The following is a 27,884-nucleotide window of genomic DNA, read 5'->3' on the forward strand; positions in this document are numbered from 1 at the left end:
CCTATTGCGTTCTTTAAGCAGTGTAATTACATGCCAGTTACCATCACTGACATTCACATTATGAGACAATGCAAATTCTGTTGATGACGATCCTCGACCTGTTACTTGCAGTGTACCATCTTCTAAGAATGCTGATATATGCTGTAAGTAGAAAATACAAATGTTGACAAATTGATCTATTTTTTATTTTATTTTTTTTATTTTTTTATTTATTTTTTTTTTTTTTTATCTATAATATTTGTGTGTGAGTATATGTGTAGTCTAATAGCAGGATAGCCTTAAAACTAAAAGACAGATCTTTATATAGATATATGGTCACGGAAAATTCCATTGAAGTTTGAATGAAATCTAATATTTTACTAATTTTTAAACAGATTTTTACGAAATTTTATATTTTATATACATACGTATATGTACGACTCCATTATATTTTAAGGCCAAAAAAACGGGTTGTAATCATTTTTAAATCTCTGATTGCAACAGACAATCATTTTGGTTTTTTACCCAAAAAATAGTATGAAAATAGTAAAAAGAAATGTGTTATTCCGACTTGTTTTAATGTATACCTTTGAATTCTCTTTGACTTCAAATACGACTCCAGCACTTTCAAGAGTGCGGAAACTGACTACCATTTTGAATTCTAATCCTAATGTAACATCCGACATCTTGACAAAGCCTGGACTTTGTAAATTCATCATTCGAACATCCTACAAAAAACGAAATTATTAAAAATATCTATACATATCGTATATAGGAAAATGAAAAATGAGAAAAATTAGTATGTATATAAGACCACACCGATGTATATACTTATGTGATCTACAAATTATAGTTTACTTTCAAATACAAATTAATATTCTACACATATAATGTATAAATGAGTATGGGTACCAGATACATAAATGAGTATAATCTAAAACTAAAACTACATGTTCAAATCCAGATACAGAATGTAGTGTACAAGATCCAATATTAGAACATTGGCAAGTGGTTTACTGTAGTCCTATCTAGACTAAGTTAAGGTGGGTAACATTGTTAGTAGAGTTTATGAAAAGACTGAGTAGATGGTAGGCTTAGCTTTAATTTAAAACGATTTAACCAACCTACTCTCACCCTTCAAATATTATATTCACTAGAATACTCACCCTGTGCTGGCAGCCAAAGAAGAATCCTTCCGATAGACCAGTATAATCTTGCAATTTCTTTGTGACTCCAGATATACTTACATCAGTAAGACAACCCAAAAATCCTTTACTGTTCACTACATTGCTATTCAAATAGATAGATCGAAAAGATACATTGTTACATCTTCTTTTAATCCAATTCTAACATGGTAAATTTACGATGATAAAATCATCTAAATACTATAGCACGCTTTCTAGACCTTTTATCGAGTATATATTAAGGTAAAGAATAGCAGATGTTCACAAAATCAAATCATAAGCATTATCAAGTTTGAACACATACTTATTGCCTCTCTGGCTGTTAAATGTCTTTTAAAATTATCGCATAATAATTACCTGTGTGGAAACTCTGTTGGATCGAGTAGGCCACCAATTTGAATAAGTGCTTCTGTTTCTGTATCATCTGGTAATGTTCCTTGTGCAGTTACTAATATACGTTCATCACTACATTAAATTGTAATCATTGCAATGATCAATATGGTGATGTTGGCAAACAATGTATGTGCAGTTTAAAGAAATAAAACTATATTAATTCTTAAATAGAACATTTGTGTGATTCAACTGGAAATGGTTGACAGCAATCACTTATAAAAAATAAAGATACCTCCTTCAATAGTTTCAACTTCAACCATAAGTGAATTTATTATATACAATATATATTAATATATAGGTGGCAATCCTGTTTACAAACTAAGTCTTTAGGAGCGGAATTGTCATCTGATGGGAGTTGAAACCAGGACCCCAAGATTAGGAGCCAAGCTTCAATAACTTTGAGAATGACTCATAAAATTGTGCTTTTATATAAATAATAACATACTTAATTTCAAGATTTCCTTTTAGTCCATTTCTTCCAAATATAACTTTGTAAAACTGATCATCATTGTAGGCTTCTTCACTTTCTATCTCCAGTGATACATCATCCCCATTCTTGAAGTTCATCACAAGATGTCCGTTCCTGAGGGACAATGATAGGAAGTTCTGCTCATCGCCAGAATAGAACAGTAGACCATTGGCAGCAATTGACTTGAATGCAAGTTCCACAACAGTATTTTTATTTGTAGAGAGTGTTAGTGTGTCAAGTAGGAGATATGCTTCACCATCAAACTGACCAATGTTTGACTGATCTTCACTGGTACTAAAATATCAAAACAAAATCAAATTAATTTCAGTAGAGATAATACCAAAGTAATTAATTAAGGTTAGTTAACCATTTCACTATGTACAACTACGGATAACCGGTACTACCATAAAATCCTTGAATAACCCATGAATTAAATAAATACTAACACTGCTTGACTAGTTGCTTGGATTCCTGTATACTCTTCAAAGTTCCATAATCCAATCACATGGTTATCAAAGTGCATTCCCTGTACTGTACCACGATATGAGGCAGCAACTACGCCATCAGGTATCTATTACATAAACATAACTTGTAGTCATAGGCAGTACAAAGAAGAAGAATATATCAATTTTGTCTAGCTGTTCATTTTGATTTAGTTCTCATTTAAAAATAGATCTTTATTAGGAAGCGTTCGATATGTGACGATCAAGAATCTATGAATCAGTTACATCAAGTTATGTATTGTGCACTTGAACATTGGAATATAATTTCTAACTAGATTCTTTCATTTTGGTGTATTCAGGGCAAGGCCATAGCGAACGGTTAAAAACAGACGAGGCAAAGATGCTTTAAATATAATAATTAATATAAAACATTTTAGTTTGTTCTGGGAAATTTGGGTGGGTGGTGAAAATTTAAAATTAAAGACGAGGTGAGCGCCTCATCAGCCTCATGCTGGCTACGGCCCCGCAGGTGATAATTAGCAACAATATCTGTAGGTTCTAGTTTCTCACTAAACTTAAGCTCGCTAATAGAACGGTTAGTGTCTACAGCTATGACAATCTCAATTGATCACAAGGCTTAAAATGTTAGTCGCAGGGTTTTTCCCTGCTGCCGAATGTGACTGAGAATTGAGACAATTATTTTGCAATATTATTTTGGTAGATTTTATACTTAATACAGGTGACAACATAGTCTTTTGTAAGAAAACATAATTAATACTTACTCCTTCAAATTCATTTGGAACGCCTCCAAGGAAAAATGATGCATCTGGGCTAAGATGTAAAATAGCTGCGATTGAATTTGATTGCTGTTCAACGACGTCATCTTCTTGATCAGGTGTACTAATCTTAAGTGAAGCCGCACTCGCCAATCTGAAATTGTACAACAAATAAACATGTATATAACATTTGCAAATTAGTGAGATCATTTTATGGTATATTATTATACTGTATTATTTGAGATTCTTCACTTCACTTAATGTATTGAAAGTTTCAACATATAAAAATGCATTAAGGCCTGTACACCACTCACAATAAATAACAGTAAATAGAAAAATATAAATTTGAAAGAAGATGTTAGTTAACCCTTTTTGATCGGTATACCTATATATATATATATATAGATACTAATCTACACAGCGCTAAATTCCACACAAAAACAAAAATGTCATCATTTTGCATGACTTCACCAAGGACCAGGGAATTGTGTGAATAATATAAAATATACCTGGTGATGGCGACTTCATGCCAAAATTCATCATTAACATTCCTGTTTGAAATCAATCGAGTAGGTTCGTCCTCGCCCAAACGATAGATAACATTTAGACGTCCATCCACAATTTCACTTGCTACAAAGTCATCCTGTAAAAGATACATTCATTAAAAAGTGTTAAATCAGTGGTGCTTTTCATGGTTCTTATGGTAGAACCAATCTTCTTTGAGGTAAACCAATTGCATATTTACACTTTGAAAAAATCATAGTGTATGTTACAAATTTAGTATGGAGTCACCACAATGTACTAGCTTTAAATAGATAGAAAATAGACACTAGTGTATGGCTTCCAAAGGAAATGACCAGACACGAAGAATTTTATGGACAATGTTAACATCCAACACCAAGCAATTAAATAACAAAGAAAAAACCTATATAGTATATTGATCTTTGAAATTACACATATGTTGGCTTTATTTTACAAGGAAATCGGACAAGAGAAACCGACCTGCTTAGTTGGGCCTCCATTGAAGAATAGAAGACCATCGGTTGCATTGTTGATGTTGAAGATGGTCTTGGTGTAAGTAGTGTCACTTGCTGGCAATGATCTAGCCTTCACATATGAACCTTCATCTGAGAATGCCACTGCTAATTTGATCTAAAAAAAGAGAAGAATTTTAAAGGATTGGCATTTTAGCTAGGCCTAGGCCTGTACACTTTCCTTTCAACAAGAATCATTCTTACCTGATCTGCAGCTCCTCTGGCCTGCTCCACAAGTCGTTTGATATCACTTATGTCAAGTTCAATACCTTCCTGTCCACCATCAACTTCATCAGCAGTAGTCTGAATACTCTGTATAAGGTCTCTTGCAGCTGATATTTGTACCCTTGAAGAATCCACTGCAATAAATAATTGAAACATGTCCTTTAATCAAATTATACCACTAAATATACAGAAACTTATCAGTAAGAAAATTTAAAGTAGGATAGGTTATGATTTTTTGGGATATCCCTATTCAGGAGATATTTCATTGTTAAAGGAACAGTAATAATATGTTTTAACACTATGAAATTCTTTTGCAATTTACTTATGAAGATTATGAAAAAGAAAAACATGTATGACCTGAAATAATATGGATTTTATCATATGAACTTGTTTATTGAAATAAAAAGAAAGAATCCCTATTCAGGACACCTCCTTTAAGAGGATACTTTGTTGCATCTCGAAGGTGTCCCTTTAATAGGGTTCTGCAACAAATAATACACTTAAAGCATGCTTCATAACATTGAATTCTACATAATGCTCATCTCTGTTGTTTTATTTGAATGCATGTTTTGTGATAGGTAACAATTGACTTACATTTGTCTTCTGCTTGTTTCAATGCGTCATTTGCAGCCGTTACGTCTCCATCTATGCCAGCCAATCTATCAGAATATTCTCCAAGCTCCCCTTGCAGCATCTCTACCAACTGCTTGGTTTCACTTGCAATGTCATTTGCTTGCATTGCTGTAGTAACAGCCTCTGACGCTGCATTTGAATCAACTAAAATTACGAAAATAATGAATTTAAATATAGTTTGAAATACTGTAGTACCAATGAAGGTTCAAAGCACAAGTTATCATGTCTTCATTATGATCAACAGTATTTTCACATTACTATAGCATGTACATTAGATTAGACAAGGCTATATATAACTCATTCAGATTCATTTATACATCTACCATTAGCTAATGATTTGTCATGCAGTTGCTTTTTGTTTTTGTTTTTTTGTTTAGGGGGGTATTTGACAAGTTCTTTTTCTGATCCCAGAAGCAGTTCTAAATTTAATGTTACCACTTAAGTTATTGTAAATGTATGCTGCTTTTATTTCTCTCCGTTTCTAAATGAATGTTGAATCTAAACATGCAATCTTTTCTGAAATAAGGGTAGTTTTAAAACTTAGATCGACTTACTAGTTGGTAAATTAGCAATTGCATCTCGTATCATACGCAGCTGATTGCTAGTTTCATCATTTGTGTTGCGTAGTTCTTCCATACTTATTCGGGTTGCTTCCATCTTTGGTGCAAGGTCTGAAAAAAAAAACATTCATACTATTAAGTAAAAATCACTTTTTAGAAAACATTGCCATTTGAACTAACCGAATCAAACAACATAAAAGTAAATTAAATGCAATTAGCATCAGTGGTAGCATAGGGCATCTAAACATTAAGAAAACGGTGTACACCCCTTGGTTGAAGCAACCTTCACTTTTAAAATTCTGTCTCATTCTTAAGGAACTAAACTTTATAACAATCTTCTGCAAGGAAAACACTAATTGTGAATTATATTCATAATACATGTTTATCATGACACAAGTACCTCTGGTAAACATGACTTGCACTCACCATTGACTTCTTCCTTCAGTTCTTCTGTGTTTTTCTTTTGTTTCTCTCCTTTCCTTAGCAATCGCTGAGCTGCTCTAACTACTCCTTCAGTCTACAAAAAAGTTTTTAGTAGTATGAAGTAAATATAGTTTACTTTTATTTCATTTGATTAAAATTTAAGGAAAAGTTATGTAGATTCACCATTTGATAAAAGCATCTTGCCATAGAACACAGAAAAAAATTGGATTTCGTTTATGACCTATGCCATCTTTCAATTCAATCCCCGACAAAAAGAATGTGTTGAATAATATAATAGTAGTTTTGCTAGGCAATGCGAAAGGAGTATATTTGTACATCCACTAAAAGTTTTCATATTTCATATTTCATATTTCTAGCAAAGTATTTACAGAAGTAATTTAACAGTACTGTATGCTGAAGTATCATTCCACTATTATTATATTTACATTTACAATAAATTTAATTGTTGTAATCTTCATGTAATTGCTAACATGGAAACTGTCAGTCCATGGATAGTTGGATACAAGAATATCGCCCGGTAATACTGTAGTATACACAATTTGTTACCACTCCTTTACATAGAAGGTAGCCATTTTAGGCTTTTCGTGGTGGTACACAAATTGCAAAATAATCTAAAGTTGAGATATTAATCTTCAAACTTACATCTTCAAGAGCAGTTTCTGCTGCAGTATTCGCTGTACCAGCAGCTGCACTAGCACTGTTGATAGCTTCTATAATATCTTTATAAGCATTTGCAGCCTTTCTAGCTTGTTCTGCATAAGCTGTGCCGACTTTAGACAATTCAACAATTTCCTTCGCATAGCTGGTGAGGTTTTCAGCATGTTCACCAGACTGAACAACTAGAGGTCTTACATTGTCCAGCGCTATCGCTAGAGCTGTAACAACTGGTTGAAGTCGATTGATGCCTTCATCCAGACGGGTGTAATCGGTTTCAAGTTTAGTGTAGGCATCGTTTGCATCCAGGAGGAACTGACGTGCAAGATTGAGCAGATCAAACCCTTTAATGATGTTTGATGTACCATTATTGAATGATTCAATTGCAGATGCAATGGCAGCCTATAAAGAGAACAAAATGATAAAACTGGTTCTGCTGCTACGGCAATTACTTGATATATTCGATATTAATAATTTCTATATTTTGGGTTTATACATTCTGTATTTTGTATTAATATTAATCAATATTAATAATACATACCATCTGTCTAAATTAACATGGTTGCACATTAAAGACATTGGTTGGTAGAGATTACGCCCATCACAAATCACAAATAGAGCAATATAACAAGATGTATATTACATACCTGTACTGCTGCTGCAGCAACAGAATTTGCATCATTAAGTTGATTTGAAAGTAGGCTTAGATTTGCTGCCTGCTCACTCAGGTCAATAAGCTCCTGTAGTTGGGCTATTACATCATCAGTGCTTCCAATCACAACAGCAATTTCATCTAGGAGTCCCTGAGACAGTTTAGTCAAATTCTTTGCAGCTTCCAATACTTAATATAAAAAATCATAAAAGATTTGAATAGGCTATTTTGTAGTTTTAATAAATAATTATAATAATATATATATTTCAACAAAAAAAACTCAAATGTTGTTCTCACTTACAAAAAGATTTGGATTTGTTTATATTGGATCCAAGAGTTGTATATAACGTTCAAGTTGTATATAAACATTCCCATGTATGTGTGGATGAATGCAGTAGGAAAAATGTGTGCAGTGTCACATAGATTTTACAATATGTAATATTTATAGAAAATAAATCTGCTCTGCTAACTTTGCAGAAACACAACTTACATTCTTCAGCTGTAGATTTTTCTTTATTGGCAAGTTCTTCAGAATTAGAAAAATTTCTCGTTTCTAAATTTGCCACAATGAGCCTAGCTTCATCAAGCCTCTTTTGCACATCATCAGTTCCTTCTTCAATCTGCTTTGCTTTTTGATTATCTATCAATTCTAAAAATGTATACGAATACAAAATTGTTATGAGTGAGTGAGTGGCCGAGCGGTTAAGATAGTGGAACCGTAATCACGTAGCCATAACATCAATGGTTCAAGGCTCACCGACTCCATGGTTCTGGTGGTAGAACGAGTCTTCTCGGATAAGGACTATAAACCGTAGGTCCAGTGTACACATCTAACTCGTGTGCACTTTAAAGAACCTAGTACATCTTTCGAGACGAGTAGGGGGTTACCCCGTGTACTAGTACATCACAGCCACTGATCACCAACTGTGCCCTCTGGGAGACCAGTCTTTGACTGAAGAGGTTACCCAGTATAAATATATATTTCAATCAATCAATCATGAAATTAGGAAAATGAGAACATTCGGATTAGATCCAGCAGCAGTTCAGCACACTGCGAGCTACCTACTCATTTTGAATAATGTACCAATTGAACAATGTACACAGACTAACCTTTTACATCAAATCTAAAGGATAAGGCAATGAGAGTAAAGCATCTTGCCTAAGGATGCAATCAGTATGGAACCCATACCTATCACATGCTAGTCCGATATTATCATTACACCATCAATCTTCGCTATAGACAGCACCAGACGCGATATTCCCAAACAGTCTCTAGAACGCAACTTGGCCCAACATTGCTTAACTTTGTTGATGAGTTTCAACGCAGTATGCCTGTTAAGTTCAATTCATATGCCAGTAAAACACTAACCTGTAAGGGATTGGTAGGTATCATTTATAAACTTTTCTATTTCCACTGCATCTGCTAAAGTCTCTGCAGCTCCAATATTACCTTTAGCAGCAGCTTTCACTTTTGCTAGAGACTTTAAAAAAAAGTCCAACAATGTCATTAATTTATTATTATAATAATTTATTGAAGAAAGTCGGGCAAAGCGCTTGGTTGATTGAATCTTGGAAAAAAGTTCTGAGTACACACGGCAACCATTGTGTAACAAAGATTACATTTGTTAACATAGTTTACTAGCATTACTCATCAGTCTGATGCATAGATTATTTGCAAAATAAAATTCTGAAATGCAATAATTGAAAAGCTTGACTTACATCCTGATCAATTTTGTCTGCATTTTCTGTTACATTATCTAAAAGTTGGTAGACTGGAGCTAAGCTAGTTGAAATAATAGTTGAAGCAATCCCTGCATCAGCCACACCAGGCTAAAAGAAATGAACCGAACATTATAATTAATTCAGAACTAAGTTTTATGACAATAAGACTACTATAAATATATTGTACAGGTTAGTTGCTGGTTGATCCTCCCCAACTACTCATTTACAACTGAGTGAACTGGGAGTTACAAAATTGAGACAGAATCTTTCGATAATAAAGTATACGTGTCAGAACCACACAGATACCACAAATACTCTCAACACTCATACTCGATTGGTAATATATTACACTGGTACACTACAACAGCCAATTTATTGTTTTTAATTATAAAATATATGTTTATATTCAATACTTTTTCTCACTAGGAACACTAGGCTTAAAATTGTGCCGCAATACCTTTAGTTCATTGTACAATGTATCATTGAGTTTATCGATTGTTGCAAAGGCTTCTAGTCCAATAGAAACAGCTCCTGGTTTTGTGTTATTAACTTGAAACAACATAACATCCAACACATCTAATAGCGTGTGAACACAACTATCACATGGCAAGCAACCTTGAGGTGTGAATACAAATCGTGCTTCACAACGATCACATCGTTTGCCAGTGGCTCCTGGTGGACAGATACACTTGCCTGAATCGGTTTCACATTCCAATAGTTCAGGACAGTTACATTCTGGAAAGCAAGTTTATTTTAATTATTCATTTTCACCTGCAAATTATATTAAGGGATCCCTACAAAATCACCTTCTCCTCTAAAGGGGCTCATTTGTGAGATGAACTAGTACACATGGATAACCCCTACTCTTCCAAAAGATAAACCAGATTTGTATACAAGAATTCCAGTTTTAATTCCTTTGAGACTTGGTTCTACCACCAGAAAAGTGGTCGAGGAGTGGCCTGATCATGTGCCAATTGTATCTTAAGGTTTGCGACACCTCTGCCGTAACTGCCACTTAATTAAGCGATTCCAGAAATGATTTGTTACTTACTTGTACAACCTGATGGACCGTAATCCCAGTAACCTCTTTGACACCTGTCACACTTATGACCTTCCACCCCAGGCATGCAAATACATGAGCCATCAGTTTGTAGGCACTGTTCGGTCACTGAACCATCTCCACATAAACAGGTTTCACAACCAGTGCACGAATCATAATTCCAGGTGTTGGGCTATGGAAAAAATTATTTGTTTGACATAAAATATTACATTACATATGTTATAGTTTGTTTCTTTTCATTTGATCGCTCTTGGTATTTTCTATAACAAGAAAATGAGAAAATTAACTAGAACATCTGGATAACTGACTCTCGTCCAGACAGCAATGATACACTTACCCTACACTGGTCACATGTGTCTCCAATCACATTTCTTTTGCAATTACAGAAACCATTTGTGTTATCACACTGTTCAGTTCCACAGGTGTTGCAATTACAACCTGATTTTATAATAAAAAATAAGTTTTAATGTATGAAAATATTATTCTAACAATTTGATGGAAAAGAGACCAAATACATATATCATCATAATTTGAAAAAAAACACAGTGGGATGATTATATTTACATTTCACATTTCAATTAACGATTTCCAACTTCCAAATATTTGTGACATAAAACTTTTAAATCCAACTACATTACTGGTTGTTACCTTTCCATGAGGCAGTTAAAACAAGAATTAAGAATAATAGTAATACTAACGTGAACAGTTCTTCTTTACAACTGCATCTCCAAAATAACCATTACCACACTGCTCACAGCTGTATCCATCATATCCTTCTAGACAAAGAAGACAAGCTCCAGTTGAACCACTGCATACATTACCAACAGCATTCGGATCTAAGTTACCATTGCAAAAACATGGTTCACAATAACCACCCAACTCATCAGGGTTTCCGTAATATCCATTTTCACACCTACAAATTGAATAGTAACAGACAATCTAAGAGTTAATATAATACATTTTTTTTAAGGCGTTAATAATTCTTATCAACTTAAAAACACCCACACCTTATGCTACTACCTGGATAATATTTATAATCATTTATCTTAATATTTTTTCTATAGTATATATTATACAGATATTACAGTCAATATCACCGTACTCGGGGAAATATACGATTTACGATCCTCGCAGCAGTAGTCATGTGATGCAGTTTCAAACTATCGCGTTCACGTATTTACATAGGCTATGTAATATAAGTAGCAAATCACTACAGAATGCTATCTGTGCGGCAAACTGGATGAATACTTACACGCTGCAGTTTTCGGTTGTATATCCAAGTGTACAGTCGCAGTTGAAATTGGAATTAAATGCATCTGGGGGCTGACAAGTTGTTGCAAACCTAAAAGAAACGGAAATAATTTAAAAACCAAATACAGTTTCTATGCTAAGGAAAATAGCTTTCTACTCCCAAAGGAATGTTGTTTGAGACACTGTGAGCACTCAAGAAGCCAAAAATCTGAAGTTTGCAGACAGTACAAGAAAAATGTATTTGTTTGCCATCAAAAAGTAAGAGAGACGCCAGTGTCTACTCCACCAAAAAAAAAAAAAAAGAACTCGCAAGTTTCTTGGATATTCAATATTTCTTCTACGCAAAATGTAAACTTAGACATGCATTTTTAAGTACGCAGAGAAAGAGTTGTTACATACGTGCTACCAACAACAGCAAATGGACATGGGCATATCTGACAATCTGATTCGGTTCCATATCTTGGATCTCCATAAAAACCAGTACTACATTTGTCACAATGATCACCTTCTGTGTTGTGGTCACATGACTGAAAAGGATATAAAAAAGAACAAGATATGTAAAGCTATTTGCATTCATTGCCTTTAATTTTATAAATTCAAGTCTTTAAATTGAAGTCTAGAATTATTCAGCAAAGCGGTTGCAGCATTGAGGCATTTTGAACCATACTTTATTTCCTTTTGGAAACACATTTCGCAAACTGAACTGAACTAAATGTTATTTACCATTGAAATCTTTCAAAAAACTCAACACAAGTTCCTCTTTGTTGGTTGCCATACATTTATACATCAATAATTTGTAAACTGTGTGGCACATGACTTTATTATTCTTCTATGTAATGCAAAATTAATCATGAAAATTTGCCAAAAAAACTCACCAAACATCGACCATCAAATGGATCACATGAGATTGCATGATTGTTACATTGACATGGTACACAGGCTCCACTGCTTAATTTATAGTAGCCTTCAGAACAGTCCTGTCAAATAAAATCAATAACATTTATTTCATGTAACTTCTATTTCAGAGGAATATCTCACTTTCCCAATTAGAATATCAATTGTGTAGATTTCAAATATGAACAAGATTTTTATAAATGTGCACAACTATTTTTGTTAGCAGAATACAACATTTAAGGCATAACAATACACTGGGGTAGGTTGCAAGTAACTGGCTTTAAATATGACATTTCCAAATAATATTTCTACAGTATTGCAAACCTACCTGACATGAAAGACCTTCGTACCCTACAGGGCAATTACAGAATTCAACACTATACTCTGGAACGCCATCAAAATCCTTAACAGTAGTATCCATGGAAACATCACTTAAGCTGATGGAAACAAATGTAAAAATTTGTTATAAAAACATGTGTGATACTAGAGAGTGCACTCGCTTACCCTCTAGTAAATGCAGACGATTGTACTCTAAATTATAATGCCTCGGGAAAACTTGAGCCTAACATGAAGGAAGGCAGTAGGACATTTCAGCCAAGTCTGCTACCAAATAATTATTATTGATCGTCGATGGAGGTTGTACTGTCTTAGTAGTTAGCATATGGATGGAATTATGGATGGAATTGTTTACAATTTATACTGCATAATTACCTTGCATATATTACTCTGTCAAAATACTGTGCTTGGATCTGAAGAGAGCTAATATCGGCCAATACAGTCATTAATGTTTGTCGTGAAACTGTGGCACCACTAAATGCTCGGAAACTTGTCTAAATGTAGGAGAAACAATAATGGATAAATAAGGAAACAAATTTACACATGTGCTAAAGTTGTTGGATTAATAACAAGGCCAACAGCCATAAGTCGCGTGCTAAAACGCATAGTGATACTGGACCGACAGACAGACCGACAGACAGACCAACAGACCGACATAGCGACTAAAAATATGGATTACAATAAATAATGGTTACTAAATATACATGTCACACATATACAAGTGTGAAGGGTGGTTATAAAATACTATATTTGAATCTCTTTTCCCCCACCCCCACCATTTTGGAAATCATCATAAAGAATTGAATTGCACCATTTTCATGGAACAGATCCGATTGTGAATGTAGCTTTACAATGGAAATTTCACTGGACTAATTTTTTTTTGCTATAAAGTATACGCCATAAAAGTATTCTTACCTCAAGTAAATCAACTTCAACAAGCTCTCCTGTTTCAACTGGTCTCTGTATGTTGTTATACATCAAGTTAAGTCCATTTCCCTAAAACATTTTTAATAGAGAAAAGAGTTGCACAGTCATATTATGATAATGCTGTAACAAGTTATTTGGCAGAATCTCCAGTCTGGTGTTCATTCTTCTTAGCCCAAGGCCCAAGACGCTTGCATCAAGTTGGAAACATTTTTAATAGTAATAAATGCATATTTATTATGCAAAAAGTGTACAAATAATCAGACACTCGTGATGTATCCTATAACAGTCCAATTTAGATGTGCATTTGCAACCTAACAAAAACCGCTTTTAATGAACAAAATTGACTGAACATTCTATATTACCTAATATAATTTTGACATTAGATTAACCAAAAGTAAACTCACAGACAAGATAACATCTGCTCGTATCAATTGCAAAGCGGGTTGTGCGCCAGAAGCATCACCTCGTACAGCCTCTATGCTATTTTCGACACGATAGCGAAGTTTACCGCCATAAGAACCAATCTACAAAATGTAAATGAAAATAGCTATGAAAAACAATTGTATGTTATTCATAAGTGTTCAACATTGCTTAACAATGACCTAAATGTCTATGTAACCAAATTGCACTCTTGATGATTTAAGAGTTTATTTGAGCATTTTATTTTGCAGCCTAAAATATGTTTCCTCTGACCAAGTTGCGACCCGTCCACACTTCCGACATAGGTTACTGAAGAACATATAAAAAGAAATTGAAATATGATGTTATGATGGAACCCTGTGGCTTAATTAAGGACCGAAGAATACTTAATTATAGCTCAATTAAAAAATAGCTGAAAAAAATCAATTGACATACCTTATCTCCTAAATATTCACTGGGAGCAACCCAGTAAACTGTGGATTGAGGGTTGATGCTACTTCCTTCAATGTAGACATTAATTTGGTTACCTGCTAAACTAATTTGAGGATCTCTAATGTTGGTCACATTCCAACCTTCCATTGTGTTGACCTACAATTTAAAATACAAGGTAATAAATTTAAAATTGTAATGAGATAGAAGCAAATACAAAGGATTAAAAATATCAGACTTTTATTTTCTCCACATTTTTTCCTCCCAAAATTCATTGCTCAAACAGGATGTTAAAACATAATAATGGATTACTATACAGTTATAAAGTTAATGACTCTGTTGTCTACTAAACTGTTTTTCCCCCAAAGGACCATAATCAAATGAGCATAATAAATAATATAAAGGCACACAAATAGAGTTCCAGCTCATAACGGATAACACAAAATGCATTTCTTAGATTCTGAAAAATAACTGGTTTTTAATTTTTACTTAGGAATGAAATATATGATGTCAAGTAGACTTGATACTCACTTGACCCCTGCTGACAGGTGCAATAGCACAGTCTGTTGTGACTCCGAAGCAGAAGCAAGATGTACAACCTTTTGGGTTACGGTCTTCAAGCGAGAAGGTACCAGACTTACACCGATTGCAATAATCTCCTTCAACATTTTCCTACAACAAAATAAGGTTATTCAGATGGGCACTTTTCTTCACATACAGTAAATTATATATGTCATAATACAATTATAGTAACTAAAAACTCCACAGAAGCCATCCGGAGATAATTCTTTATTTTTGTTATAAAACAGTGTACAAATGTGCACTGTATGTATATGGACCAACCATTTTACTGCTCATCTGAAGGACGAGGTAATGAGACAGCATGTAAAGATACAATACAGCACAAATGGGCTTGAACCCACCTTTTACACGATTCCTTACCATATGCCATAATATCACATCATCATATTATTTATTTCGCCAAATTTCAAATACAGTACAAGGACATAAAAACAGTACAAAAGTAAATCAATGAGGCAGGATCAACTAAAGGTTATTAATAAAAATACCCGTAGAGAGGCTTTCCACATAAAAATACTTACATAAAATTAGATTTAACGCTAAAATATCTATCTAATATTACCACAATTAGGAAATATGCACTTTCTTTAGTTAAAAATAATAATTATAGACGATATACCTTGCACAAACATTCAGCATTTGTTTGGTTACATATACCAGGTAGAGTTCCCGACAAATCACAGTTACAATCACTACAGAATGGATATGAATGGAAACCAGGGTTACAAGCTTCACACCGACGACCCGCTACATCTGCTTGGCAACGGCACTGTCCTGTGTTGGCATCACAGCCTAGATCGCTACCAATAGTGCCTCTTTCATCACAATCACATGGCTACAAAAATGATTATTTCATAAAATAGAAATTGTATGTGGTTCCTCTTTAAAAAACTAATTCCTTAAAGGGTTCCTTGTTTAACATCTTCATTATTTATTATCGGTCAAACAAACCCATAGACTGGTGACATGAGTAGAGTTTTCTTACCATCGTACCATTTCTCAATTGAGATAGCGAAAGATCTGTAATGTACAAAGACTGAAGAGATAAACAAGACTTAACTCAAGTCACTTAATTAAATGACTTACTACACATCCAGCAATAGGGTCATATCCATAATGATCATCAAGACATCTGTCACAGTACTCTCCAGATACATTTGGTGGACACGTGCATTGACCAGTTTCTTCATTACATACTCCAGACAAGCATCTACATTCTGTAAAGACAAGTGGTTATTTTTGTATATGTGTAGGGTTATTACACATGTATAAAAACTTATATACAGTATGTCTTAATGAAACTAAGCAAGACTGTTTAAAGCACCTGGTTGATACTAACATCTCTCGACCAGTGCCCATTTTTATGAGAGGAAAGGCATGAGCAAATACTGGATGCAGGGGTTGCTATAAGAGTCAGTAGTGTTGATTTAAAATGCCTGATGGGACCCCAGCTTCATATATACAGCACCTGATATTCCCAGATGGTCTCCCGTCCAAGCTCTAACCGGGCCCAACATTGCTCAACTTTGGTGATCTGACAAGGACCGGTGTTTCAACATGGCAGAGCCGTACATTCAGAAGCAAAAAATCATAATAGTGCTTTCACTATCTATTTCAGTAGTGCTGTACAAATTCAGTATAGTAGTACTTCACTGAAAAGAACCTGTATTTAATGAAACAATTTCTAATGAATACCTCTACATAATGGAAATCCATAAAATCCAATCATACACCTTTCGCATCGACGACCTGTGACATGGTCACGACATGGACACTGACCACCAAGTTCTTCACAATAATAGTTGAGTGAACCATCAATATTACAGTCACATGATAATGCTCCATTGTTGTAGTCGGTTGTAAGCGAGAAGACCGAGTCACGGCAAAATCCAGTTGTTGAAGGGCTAAACAAAAATAATTAAACCAACAAACTATTCAGTTCCTGTCGATTCAATCACTACTGTACTATGAAAAAGCAGGACCATAGAATTAAGGATTTTGCTTACCTAATGTAAAAGTTTTGGCTGCCACACTCTATGATAAAGTCACCGGTTCGATCTTGTGGACTGGCTTTCAGGAGCGCCTCACTGTATCTATCTTCTGGTATTGCAAGGATGTAATCCTTAACAAAGAGAGTGAGAAATGTACTTTCTTAAGCTTATGGATTGCCAATACTGTTTTATGCTAAATGGCAGGCATAAAACTGAGTGGTGAAGCATCTAAAGTAGGTCATGCAGTTGTCACAATATAGGGGTGGGTGAGAGCTTAGGATAGAAGCAGAGGATAGGGCGGAGAATAGGACGGAGGATAGGGGGAGGGGATGTGGCACATACTGTACCTTCTATACAACAGACATGTTTTGTACAGTCATTGATCCGATTTAAATAAGTTAAGACAAGTAGTTAAGAGAGTGAGAGCAATCATTCCTATTGAAGATGTAGAATTTCCTGGGGACAATCATAAATTAATAATACCAATACTAAAATTACTTACAATCCAAAGTGTACGTTTGTCTCCATTCGGTAATGTAATGAGAATGTCACTGCCTACACCATTCATTTCAAATGTGGTGCCTCCAGCTGCATTGGAGACTACAGTACGACAACCAGAAGTATGAGGGCAGTATTTGGCTTCAAAAGAACCTGTCAAAAAAATGTTTATATCATATTATTGTTTCATGTTTAAAAAATAATAGGAATGAATATATTACATTTTAGCTCAATGCTACACATGGCATTCTATATAATTGAACATAAATAATGATACCAAAGAAATGTTTTTTTCCTCATTTTGTTTATAAAAGCACAGAAGAAACTACAAGTTCTACAAAGTTTAGCATGTTTCTCAAAACGCTACCCACCTGAAGATTCTACTTCACCAAGAAGATCAAAGAACACTTCATACGATGAGGTCAACGGTTGATAATAATGCACCACAAACACCCATCTTCCCACGCCTGGATTTCCATCTAATATTGTTAACTCCATCTGAAAAAAAAATATCTTATTTGAAAGAGCTTTCTTATACAAACAAGGCATATGGTGGGTTGGTTAAGGATGTATTGACCTCCAAAAGAGGAAAAATAAAGTCAATAATATTCTAACTTTGAATAGTCCATTTATAGTTTTATTTATCTTTTATAATAGTTTAATAAAAAATGATTTTGCTTCATTGTCTGACAGATGGGCTTTCATTTAACTAAATTTTCCTTTAAATTACGATGCATTGGTAAATAATTCCGTTTTTGAATAATATTAAATAATGATTATCATAAAAAACAATAACAATAAAATATAGTCCACCTGAAACATATCTTAAATTAAAATTAACTTCTACAAACACATATGAATGGCTGCAGCATGTGGATCTGGAATGTGGTCTAGAAAGGATTTAATTGATGTTATTATACTATTATACTAATAAAGTGAACCATAATTACCCTTCCTGCATCCGTATCCATATAATAGAGAACATTCCTGTCACTGGCCATGGTAGGCAGGGGAAATTGTTCATCTTTCTCTTCTGGTCTCTCAGCTTCCTTTCGAACGGCTGGAACAGGAATTACATAGCTGGATCCTAGACAGCTAGAAAGCAAAAAACATCTCAATAAATACACCACTCTGATCGTTGCTACAACACACAATCAACTGCTGCAAAGCAGGAATGTATACAGTGTGTGTATAAGTTCATCATTTGTCATTATTTTAGATCTAAAGCTCTGTTTACACTACCAAAATAGCTTTACAAAAACAAGTTTATATATGGTAGTGATACGACATCATCCTGTCCATGGGCACATCACATAGCAGGAATGTATACAGTGTGTGTGTATAAGTTCATCATCAATTTATATGCCATTATTTAAGATCTAAAGCTCTAAAGCTCTAAAGCAAAATAACTTTACAAATAAATTTATATATGGTAGTGATACGACATCATGTCCATGGGCACATCACATTTGATAGTGTAGACAGAGCTTTAGTTACTGTCATTGTACATAGATTGTCACGGCAAGAAAGGTTGTTTAATATTGTTTGTATTGGCAAGTCTATTTCTTTAAAATGTGAATTAGCATTGATATAAAAGTGATTGTTGATTTTGGATAACATGGATAATGAGGTTGATATATGAGGTTCAGGGCGAAAAGATTTTCTGTTACATTTCGTATAGATTTACTGTACATTTAACTAATGGTTAATTGTGAATAAGAGCGTGTACATTTCAGCATGCAGGTGACGACCTAACTAGTTTGAAAATAAATTCCTCATTTCTTTCTTACTTTTTGTTCACATCTCTGACACACATTAATGTTGGTGTGACAAACTCCATACTCCACTTCTCAGCAGGTACAGCAACAATGGAGCTCTGTAATATAAAGTTAAATTACTAATTGCTACAAAAATGCGAGTGGTAAGCTGAAGTTTCTTATAGTTTAAGAATAAATATGGGAAAACATGGGATATGCCACCACATTATACTTACAAGAGCAAATACAAAATTCTGGCCATATTCTGAAATCTGAGCCCTGAAAATAGTTGTTGTTACATCAAAGATCATCACACGGTTTTGAGAGTCCATTATAACTGCTCGACACCTAACATAAAAATAAGATATGTCTTTAAAAATATAAAAAAGGGAAACTGTTTATCTTCTACCAAACAAAATTAATGTTGAATTTGGATGTTACACTACATGCTTCTCTCCGTCACGTTATGTCGTACAGTGTGAACACTAGCACAATGGGGAACACTCTACTCGTCTCGAAAGATGTACTAGTGCACAAAAATATTCTGTGTACGCTGGACCTATGGTGCATAGGCCTCATCAGATAAGACTCGTTCTACCACTAGCACCATGGAGTAAGTGAGCCGGGTACCCTTGCCGATTTTGTGGCTAGCTACCATTCACCAACTCTGAAAGCTTAGCTTGCACAGTGTTATACACAACTTTTTGTTATGCTTCTCTAGGGAAAAGAAGAAACTTACATAAAGTTGCAGTTATAGACAACAAAGTAACCAGTCTGCTCAATACCATCTATTGATACATTGAATTTGCCATTGTAAGCACCAGGACCACCACCGTAATATTCAAGCACAAACACATAGCTACCAACTTCTTCAATGGGAAATACCAAATTTAGGTATGGCTGAAACAAAAACATTAACATTGTTATGTCAAATATTCCACAATTAAAGAGCCTTAATAATCATGAATCAATTAAGCAAAGATATTTTGTGTTGCTCCTCATCAACATCCACAAAGTTAAAAACAAATTTCTTGTGTTCCAAGAATTTTTAGACATAATATGGATGATCATGTAAAATTTAAATTTTTTAATATTAATTCAATGGAATAGAATGAAACGTACTACATTGGAAGAATACAAGAAGACATTTTTGAAATTTTTTTGAAATTTGTTGTCAAGGTAAACCGAACAAACGTATAGGACCTACTTTACCAAATCTAGAGAGTGCACTTCTCAATAATAAATATATAGGCTCCTTTTGTTTGTTACAACATCTTCAATGGGCCCAACTAGAAACCTTGCAGATTACTTTAGTAGTACTATACGCTCCAAGTGTAATAGTAATTTTAGCTTTGATACCCCTTTCACACCAAAACTCTGGAGTGTCTCCGGAGACACTCCGTTTACATAGCGCTATCATTAGAATCATTTTAATTAATAATATTTTTAATTGAATAATTACTTTCAAAAGTCTCAGAAGTAATATAATGTTTTATTGATGTTAAGGAAATTTTAAGTAGTTCCTTAACCCGCTATATATATTTTTTACAAATATTTATAGGGTTTTGCAATAAACTAAATAATTGATTGCGAGGATAACCTTTTGTCCCGAAACACTCCGGAGTTTGATGTTGGTACCTTTCACACAAAAACACCGGGGTGTCCCCGCAGTTCGCTCTCCAGAGAATGTTCAGCTGTTCAACCCCGCAGTTTTAAACACCGGAGTTGCTTGATTTTACCTTTCACACCAAACAGCGGGGCGTCAACTCCGGAGTGTCTCCGGAGTTTTGCTTTTGGTGTGAAAGGGGTATTATACTGTAATAGTACCATAGTAGTACCATAGAGCTTATTTGCACACACATGAAATCATAGATGTCATTTTCTGTACCTGATCTGGGCTTAAGTAGGCCATTTCTGAGACACCAAGGTCCTCCAAGATTGTAACATCAGTAAAGAGGTTTGTACGAACATTATCACCATCATCATTTGTGTAGGAGCCAGCATGCCCAAGAAGAGTGTCAAATTGCTCCAAGCCAGGAAATGTAAAATAATTGCACCTATAATAACCATATCAAACTTACATATTAAATCTTTGCACTTAATAGCCATCATTATGTCATCTTCTTGCAATCTTAAATCCATGACATTATAATGGTAACGGGAAAAGTAGAATTGGAAAAATTTCACACTCGCCTGTCTAATTACAGTACACAATGCGAGAATATAGAACACTTCTGCATGTCAACTAAGCATAGTTACTTTATTTAATGCCTGAATTTATTTAATACCTAAAAGGTGTGGTATAAATCAAATTATGAATGTTTTATATTCATGTAATGAAACAAAATATAAAAAAGATTTGCTTGAGGAACCTTTCTTGATCTTGCCCAGCTACACAGGGTTCAGTAATGTCAACATGAAGAGTTCTTGCTTCAAAATAAGCAGATGGAAGCAAAACAAGATAATCCTGTCAAAATATATTATATCATTTTAAAATATATATAAATTTATCAGTAGGTTTGTCTTTGCAAATTGTCTTCCATTAATTGCTACAAAATACATCTCAAGAAGAAAATCCGACAAAAGCATTTCAAACTTTACAAATGAAATTTAGACCAGAAATTCCTGTTAGTTTATTTTACTTTTACTAAATAGTCAAATGGGTTTCACTTTCTTATTCGTTATCAGACATACCAATAAAACACCTGACGGTGCCTCAATGACTGCAAGCCAGTGGTCTCGATTCAGTACGAATGGTGATATAAAAATATCACTTTGGACAGTCACAAGTTGTGGGCTAGCACCGGGCTTGAAAAGTACTGGGTACTCCTGAACATCGTCTAAAACATGCAAGTAAATTTTTAATAAAATAAGTGCCAATATAATAACTACTTCCAAGTAGTAGCTTTGAGGAAGATAAGTACATGGTTTCAATTCTAGCCACCAGCACGATTCGAGTCAAGGATTTAATTAAGTAATTGGATTACTCTAATTACAGTACTTGTATCAACCTTCAATAATGAACTATACCAATGTTATAGTGGCGTTTTGCATACAATGATGGGTGGGTTTGATTTTATCTGTACATTAACATTCACCTTTTCTTCTTTTTTTTTAGTCGCATGCAAACGCGACTCTATAGCTCACTATGTTTGTCGGTCGGTAAACACTAACTCAAATTGAGCACGCAACTGCAGCCATGTATATGGCCTTGTTTTTTGTAAATTTGCTATGATAATGAATATAATAGGGAAGTAAATTTTAAACTTCAAGATGGTCGTTGTTATTAGATGTTTAGTAAAATTTTACATACCTTCTTGGTTGGTTGGTGTCATACGAATTTTACCATACACTGGCTCAGAACCATCATACATGTAACGCAGTACAATACGGTAGAGGTCAGGCACTTCAACTGGTACCCATAAACTGACCGAAGGCTGAATAAAAAGGAAATCAAGGCATGGTTTTTAAGCAATTAATTAAAGTATCAAACCTGTCAATATATAGTTTGCAGTACACCATGTATATTAGTTCTGAAAAGAACTGAAACTCAACAGTTTTTTTCAGAACTAATATACATGGTGTACCGCAAACATTACATCAACATTTGATTTTGCCATGCAAACAATATCAATCAAACATTTATAATAAATTTTCAATTTCAATATTTATTTTAGTCACCATATCATCATTTTCTGATGTATCTAGTCTAAAACATCATTTGTAATAGCTATTATTTTGTTTAAATTGTTTATTCAAAAGCTGTGAAATTTGTCTAAAATACCTGTAGACTTTGCGACATGACAGCATATCCAATATAAGAGAAACCGGGAAAGGTGTTTTGATCATATCCAATACGTAACTGTCTGCCATCAGATGCTTGTCCAGATTCAATCTCGTATTTGTATTGGTAAAGATCAGGGAAATAGTGAGCACGTTCTGGTCTGTAAAATGAACAATTTAATTTATTAACATTAGGACACATATATTTTGAGAAAAACTGGGACAACCTGGAAACTATAAAAACAAATGGGCAGAAATATAAGTAGGTGGTCCGAGAAGAGATACAGCAGTAAACAGAAAGACATGAACGGTCAATCCTATCCACACCTTAAAAAACAAGTCAATCAAAGAGGTGAGGCAGACATATTGAGTCATATGGTACAACAACACTGTGTAGAAAACAAGGAGCATAACTTAAGGCTAAAAAAATTGGTATATCTATATTGATATTTTAACAAAGCAAATTCTTACTGATCACAGTTCTGTCCACGAATCCTGGCTTTACAGATACAATTTCCTGTTGTTTTATCACATACATTAGTTGCAGCACCACCAACATCACAATTACATGCTGTAAAAATATTATAAATTAGCAATTATTAAGCCCTACAGTCATGATCATGCTAGGCTGTGGCTGGATGGAGTTGCCTGGCTACATCTCATGAACTATCCTTAAAATGTTAGCTCCCCGAGGTTTGTAGAAAACCCTGTATACTGTAGTTGCCTGATTCTAATTCAAAAACTATGATGGAAACGAAATAATTTGTATTTTCCTCATTTAAAAAAAATAACTAACCCCTAACCCAATCTCTCTTGGTAACCTACTGTAGGTAGGCCTACCTGAAGACTCCAAGCTCTCTGGGTAACCTGCTGAAGGTAGGCCTACATGGAGACTCCAACCTCTCTGGGTAACCTACTGAAGACATGAAGACGCTTGGTAACCTATAGTAATAACCTAACCTGTACATCCAAAGGAGTTTCCTTCCGTCAGTTGATAAGCACCATCTCTACACTCGTCACAAATCCTTCCATTTGTCAAAAGTTTGCAAAAACATTGTCCAGTCACCTACGACAAACAAGACACATTATTAGAACATTATATGAATATATGTCCATTATAATATTACTATACTCTGTCTAAATGGTTTTACTAAACATCATAGAAAAACCAATGGCTGGATGACTACAGTGAAATGACAAGTTTAGATGGGTAAGTTTAGGCGGCGTGTGCTCTTTTAACGAATCCAACAAATCTAATCGGTTTTTAAATGTGTGGTAGTTTCCGAAATGACGACTTCGGTTGGCAAACTATTCCAATATGTAATCTCTCGTTGTAAAAGGTGAATTGAAAAGTCTAAGCCGCTGTCCTCATGAATGTTCTATCTCAAACCAATGTCATATGCATGAAACTTACCGTGTTACATCTGTCACTACCAGATACAGTCCCCGGAGTAAAGCAATTACAACGTTCACACCCATCAGGATTGCTTAGCTGAAGGTTCCAGTACAACGGTCTACACGTATCACATGATCTTCCCTCTACAAAACTCTTGCAGATACATGCACCCTATATACAAAAATATAAAAAAATTTCATACAATTTTTATAAGCTTGGAAACTTCAACAAGCAAAAACAAATTAACACCATTTTTTCCAATTATGTACATGGAATTCTAATGCCTTTCCTACAGCCTCTCGTAAGCAGAAGGTCCAATTTTTCTCTCCAATAATTGAATGTGCCATAACGTAGACCACTTCTTCACTATGAAAATAGACTGCCTTTTAACATAACTTTAGCATTACCTTGCATTTGCACAGGGAGACATTCTGATTATCAGTCATAGTGTGAATTGGATTCAGGTGGTGCGGGTGTGCAACATAAATACAACCTTATCTTATTGCCACATAGTTCCCTAACCTTTTGTATATACTGAATAGTAAAATGGCTGAACGCTGAAGTGCAATGGCAAAGAAGACTAGACCAGACATACATAAAAGCAGATCTTACCTTCGTTTCAGCACCACAACCACCAAGCGGTTGACCTGGGAGCTCTTCAACACCAGCTGGATCACAATCGCACTCTATGGATATATTTTGTGTAAAATAAGATTTGAATTTTCATACCAAAGACCAAAGACATACTACTTGAGGTAGCAAAACTAATTTTAGATTGGATTACACTTTGAATATAACATGACATAGAAGATGCCCTAGGTCTCCTAGGTTTTTAGTTCATTGACTGTCAAGATATGAACTTTTTCACTTTCAACAAACATGGTATCTAAAACACTGAATACTGAACAGGAATAACTTATTAAAGTTGAAACTATTCAATAACTTGTTGAATACAGTACTGTAATATTTATCCAATATTATAGGCATTTAAAAAAACCGAATCCAAAAATGTTTACCATACTGACGTTTATTCAAAAAGGAGATGTAAAAACAAGAAATTATGCTAATTATTATGATATTACCTTCACAAGTTGGAAAGTTATAGAAGCCCGAGTTGCAAGCTTCACACATGCGCCCTTTGAAACTGTTGTAACAGTAGCACTGTCCAGTTAGCTGATCACATTCTTCAGAGTCTGTACCCAATAGATTACAGCCACAGTCTGAAAGAAATACCAAGTATCCAGTAAAGTACAAACAAAACATTTAACAGCTAACATTGCTGTTCATTGGAAGCTGCAATTGAAAGGTCAGAAGTTGTATCTATGCATGTTGAAACAAACAAGTCAGTGTTGTGCTCTTAACCATGGAAGACCATGGGTTTCCTTTGGTCCACAACCGTATGTATTATGCACTAATTAAGAATACATAGAGTTCTGTGGTGTGACGTCACGATAGATGGCGCTGCATGGTTGCTAGAGCAACCAAAAATGCATTCAACGCTACTATGTTGATAAACACTATAGATCTGCGTTTCTATCAAATTATGTATCTTAGCTTGATTTTTTTAACTTAAACTGTAGTTAAAGAATAAATAGATTATTAATCGCCGGTCTCTCATCGCTTGCAACGAGGAGTGTGCGTCTGGTGTTGTCTTTTGGTGAGAAACTTCTTGCCTCTGACATATTTCGGAATATGCTCCCTCATTGTCGCGAACTTAATGTTATTTTGATGATCTGCTTTTTTAAATATTTTATATTTTACCTGTTTTTATCATGATTGTATATTTATAATGTACGACTAAGGTTTCAGCCATTGGCTGTTTGTGTCATTTGACTTTTTTTTTAATAAAGATATACCAACATATATAGAAACAAATATTTACTGAAATTTACTTTTGAAATTTTAGTTTGTTTTTATTGAAAATTATTAAGTTTTACAATGACATTGAAGTAGTACTTCAATAAGCCTATTCCAAACTATTGGTGTCTAACCAGGCAGCGCCACCTACCGTCCATGCAGCGCCACCTACCGTCGTGATGTCAGCACCGCAGAACTCTATACTGTATTAATCCTACTTACATTGGCAATCTGGGAAGTTGTAATATCCCACATTACATGCATCACACTTCATGCCACCAAAGTTGTTGAGACAAGGGCATTGGCCTTCATTATTGCATTGAACTTGACCACCAGTTCCTGATATGTCACAACTACAAGCTATAAAGGTAGAAACAAAATCTTAGATCAAGCCCTAAAACATTTCTGAAAGAAACCTGAGAATATACAATAAACACAATAGTAAGACACTCTAATATAGTCCCCGTTATATTTATATTTATTTTAGGCAAGCCAAGGTTTATGAGCACTGTAATTTCCATTATTATTTTGGACAATAAATGAATCTGTATCTGTATCTGTATCTGTATCTGTATCTCTAAAAATTGCCATAGTAAGGTTCTTTTCCTTCATCAGTATAGGCATGTCACTTTTTCTGATGCTGACCAGGGTTCAATTAGACCAATCCCCTTACTTCGTTTTGGGTTGTTTTTTTTTTGGGTTGTTTTTTTTTTGGCATGGTTGGAATCTTAGGTTTCACAACATTAGTTACTATATTATATATCCAGGATGTTATTATTTATTATATAGTAATAATATAGTAGTAATATAATTCTTTATTGTCATGACCACTAGGCGACCATAAAATTTGGTTTTCTGATGCTTGAAAAACACAACTTACAGTGGCACAGTGTATCAGAATATTCCCTGCAAACTACCAGAATCATAAATATAACATCATGAATGAAAATTAGGCCATCTTTGCCATGTCCTTAAATAAACAGTATTGCTGGAAACTTTTTAGTTTTAGAAGTTTGCAATACTTACCGTAACAATACGGGTAGTTATAAAAACCCTCTGCGCATTGATCACAACGTGCTCCAGTATAGCTACTCTTGCACAAACACTCTGATGTTACCTTGTCACAGATTTCACTCAATGTGCCTTGTATGTCACAGTCACAACCTAAAATTCATAATATTTATCTTCAGAAAAACTGTCTCAACTATAGTTGACTACTGTAACATTGCCTGTTGGTGTAGGTGCAGTCGACACTGGATATACAACAGCACATCACACCTGCAGTAACATTGCCCGTTGGCGTGGATGCGGTCGACACTGGCTATACAACAGCACACCACACTTCCAGTAACATTGCCTGTTGGCGTGGGTGCGGTCGACACTGGATATACAACAGCACACCACACCTGCAGTAAACAGTAGGCTACAGTCTTCTCAAATGTAGGCCTACTAGGATATAGGATATGTCAGCTTTTTACTGAAACATCAAAACTGGTAAATTGCCATGTCTTTTCTACTCATGTATCCGAATTAAA

The 27,884-nt window shown here is 34.6% G+C and overlaps 1 protein-coding gene across 1 annotated transcript in view; it reads right to left on the reverse strand.

Moving 5' to 3' along the window:
* LOC140052680 (laminin subunit alpha-like) overlaps positions 1-27,884 on the reverse strand; it is a 41,926-nt gene that overhangs the window by 5,315 nt on the left and 8,727 nt on the right. The window contains exons 9-61 of the mRNA XM_072098362.1: positions 27,376-27,513; positions 26,572-26,709; positions 25,575-25,712; positions 25,105-25,178; positions 24,511-24,663; positions 24,057-24,162; positions 23,568-23,667; positions 23,098-23,257; positions 22,627-22,750; positions 22,008-22,153; positions 21,686-21,780; positions 21,202-21,370; positions 20,053-20,213; positions 19,550-19,661; positions 19,347-19,432; positions 18,507-18,651; positions 17,928-18,054; positions 17,561-17,709; positions 17,074-17,189; positions 16,763-16,971; positions 16,154-16,284; positions 15,687-15,902; positions 15,017-15,157; positions 14,492-14,644; positions 14,041-14,160; positions 13,625-13,705; positions 13,085-13,203; positions 12,702-12,810; positions 12,355-12,456; positions 11,879-12,006; positions 11,481-11,570; positions 10,927-11,141; positions 10,566-10,666; positions 10,220-10,400; positions 9,626-9,903; positions 9,166-9,276; positions 8,816-8,927; positions 7,937-8,095; positions 7,442-7,635; positions 6,783-7,196; positions 6,123-6,213; positions 5,691-5,807; positions 5,098-5,280; positions 4,483-4,637; positions 4,247-4,396; positions 3,754-3,887; positions 3,251-3,398; positions 2,472-2,596; positions 2,002-2,319; positions 1,521-1,628; positions 1,146-1,269; positions 567-707; positions 2-141 (exon numbers count right to left, since the gene is read on the reverse strand). Coding sequence (XP_071954463.1) covers positions 2-141; positions 567-707; positions 1,146-1,269; positions 1,521-1,628; positions 2,002-2,319; positions 2,472-2,596; positions 3,251-3,398; positions 3,754-3,887; positions 4,247-4,396; positions 4,483-4,637; positions 5,098-5,280; positions 5,691-5,807; positions 6,123-6,213; positions 6,783-7,196; positions 7,442-7,635; positions 7,937-8,095; positions 8,816-8,927; positions 9,166-9,276; positions 9,626-9,903; positions 10,220-10,400; positions 10,566-10,666; positions 10,927-11,141; positions 11,481-11,570; positions 11,879-12,006; positions 12,355-12,456; positions 12,702-12,810; positions 13,085-13,203; positions 13,625-13,705; positions 14,041-14,160; positions 14,492-14,644; positions 15,017-15,157; positions 15,687-15,902; positions 16,154-16,284; positions 16,763-16,971; positions 17,074-17,189; positions 17,561-17,709; positions 17,928-18,054; positions 18,507-18,651; positions 19,347-19,432; positions 19,550-19,661; positions 20,053-20,213; positions 21,202-21,370; positions 21,686-21,780; positions 22,008-22,153; positions 22,627-22,750; positions 23,098-23,257; positions 23,568-23,667; positions 24,057-24,162; positions 24,511-24,663; positions 25,105-25,178; positions 25,575-25,712; positions 26,572-26,709; positions 27,376-27,513 — 7,735 coding nt within the window. The remainder of the gene's footprint in view (position 1; positions 142-566; positions 708-1,145; positions 1,270-1,520; positions 1,629-2,001; positions 2,320-2,471; positions 2,597-3,250; positions 3,399-3,753; positions 3,888-4,246; positions 4,397-4,482; positions 4,638-5,097; positions 5,281-5,690; positions 5,808-6,122; positions 6,214-6,782; positions 7,197-7,441; positions 7,636-7,936; positions 8,096-8,815; positions 8,928-9,165; positions 9,277-9,625; positions 9,904-10,219; positions 10,401-10,565; positions 10,667-10,926; positions 11,142-11,480; positions 11,571-11,878; positions 12,007-12,354; positions 12,457-12,701; positions 12,811-13,084; positions 13,204-13,624; positions 13,706-14,040; positions 14,161-14,491; positions 14,645-15,016; positions 15,158-15,686; positions 15,903-16,153; positions 16,285-16,762; positions 16,972-17,073; positions 17,190-17,560; positions 17,710-17,927; positions 18,055-18,506; positions 18,652-19,346; positions 19,433-19,549; positions 19,662-20,052; positions 20,214-21,201; positions 21,371-21,685; positions 21,781-22,007; positions 22,154-22,626; positions 22,751-23,097; positions 23,258-23,567; positions 23,668-24,056; positions 24,163-24,510; positions 24,664-25,104; positions 25,179-25,574; positions 25,713-26,571; positions 26,710-27,375; positions 27,514-27,884) is intronic.

Source organism: Antedon mediterranea, chromosome 6, assembly GCF_964355755.1.
Source record: "Antedon mediterranea chromosome 6, ecAntMedi1.1, whole genome shotgun sequence".
NCBI lineage: Eukaryota > Metazoa > Echinodermata > Crinoidea > Comatulida > Antedonidae > Antedon > Antedon mediterranea.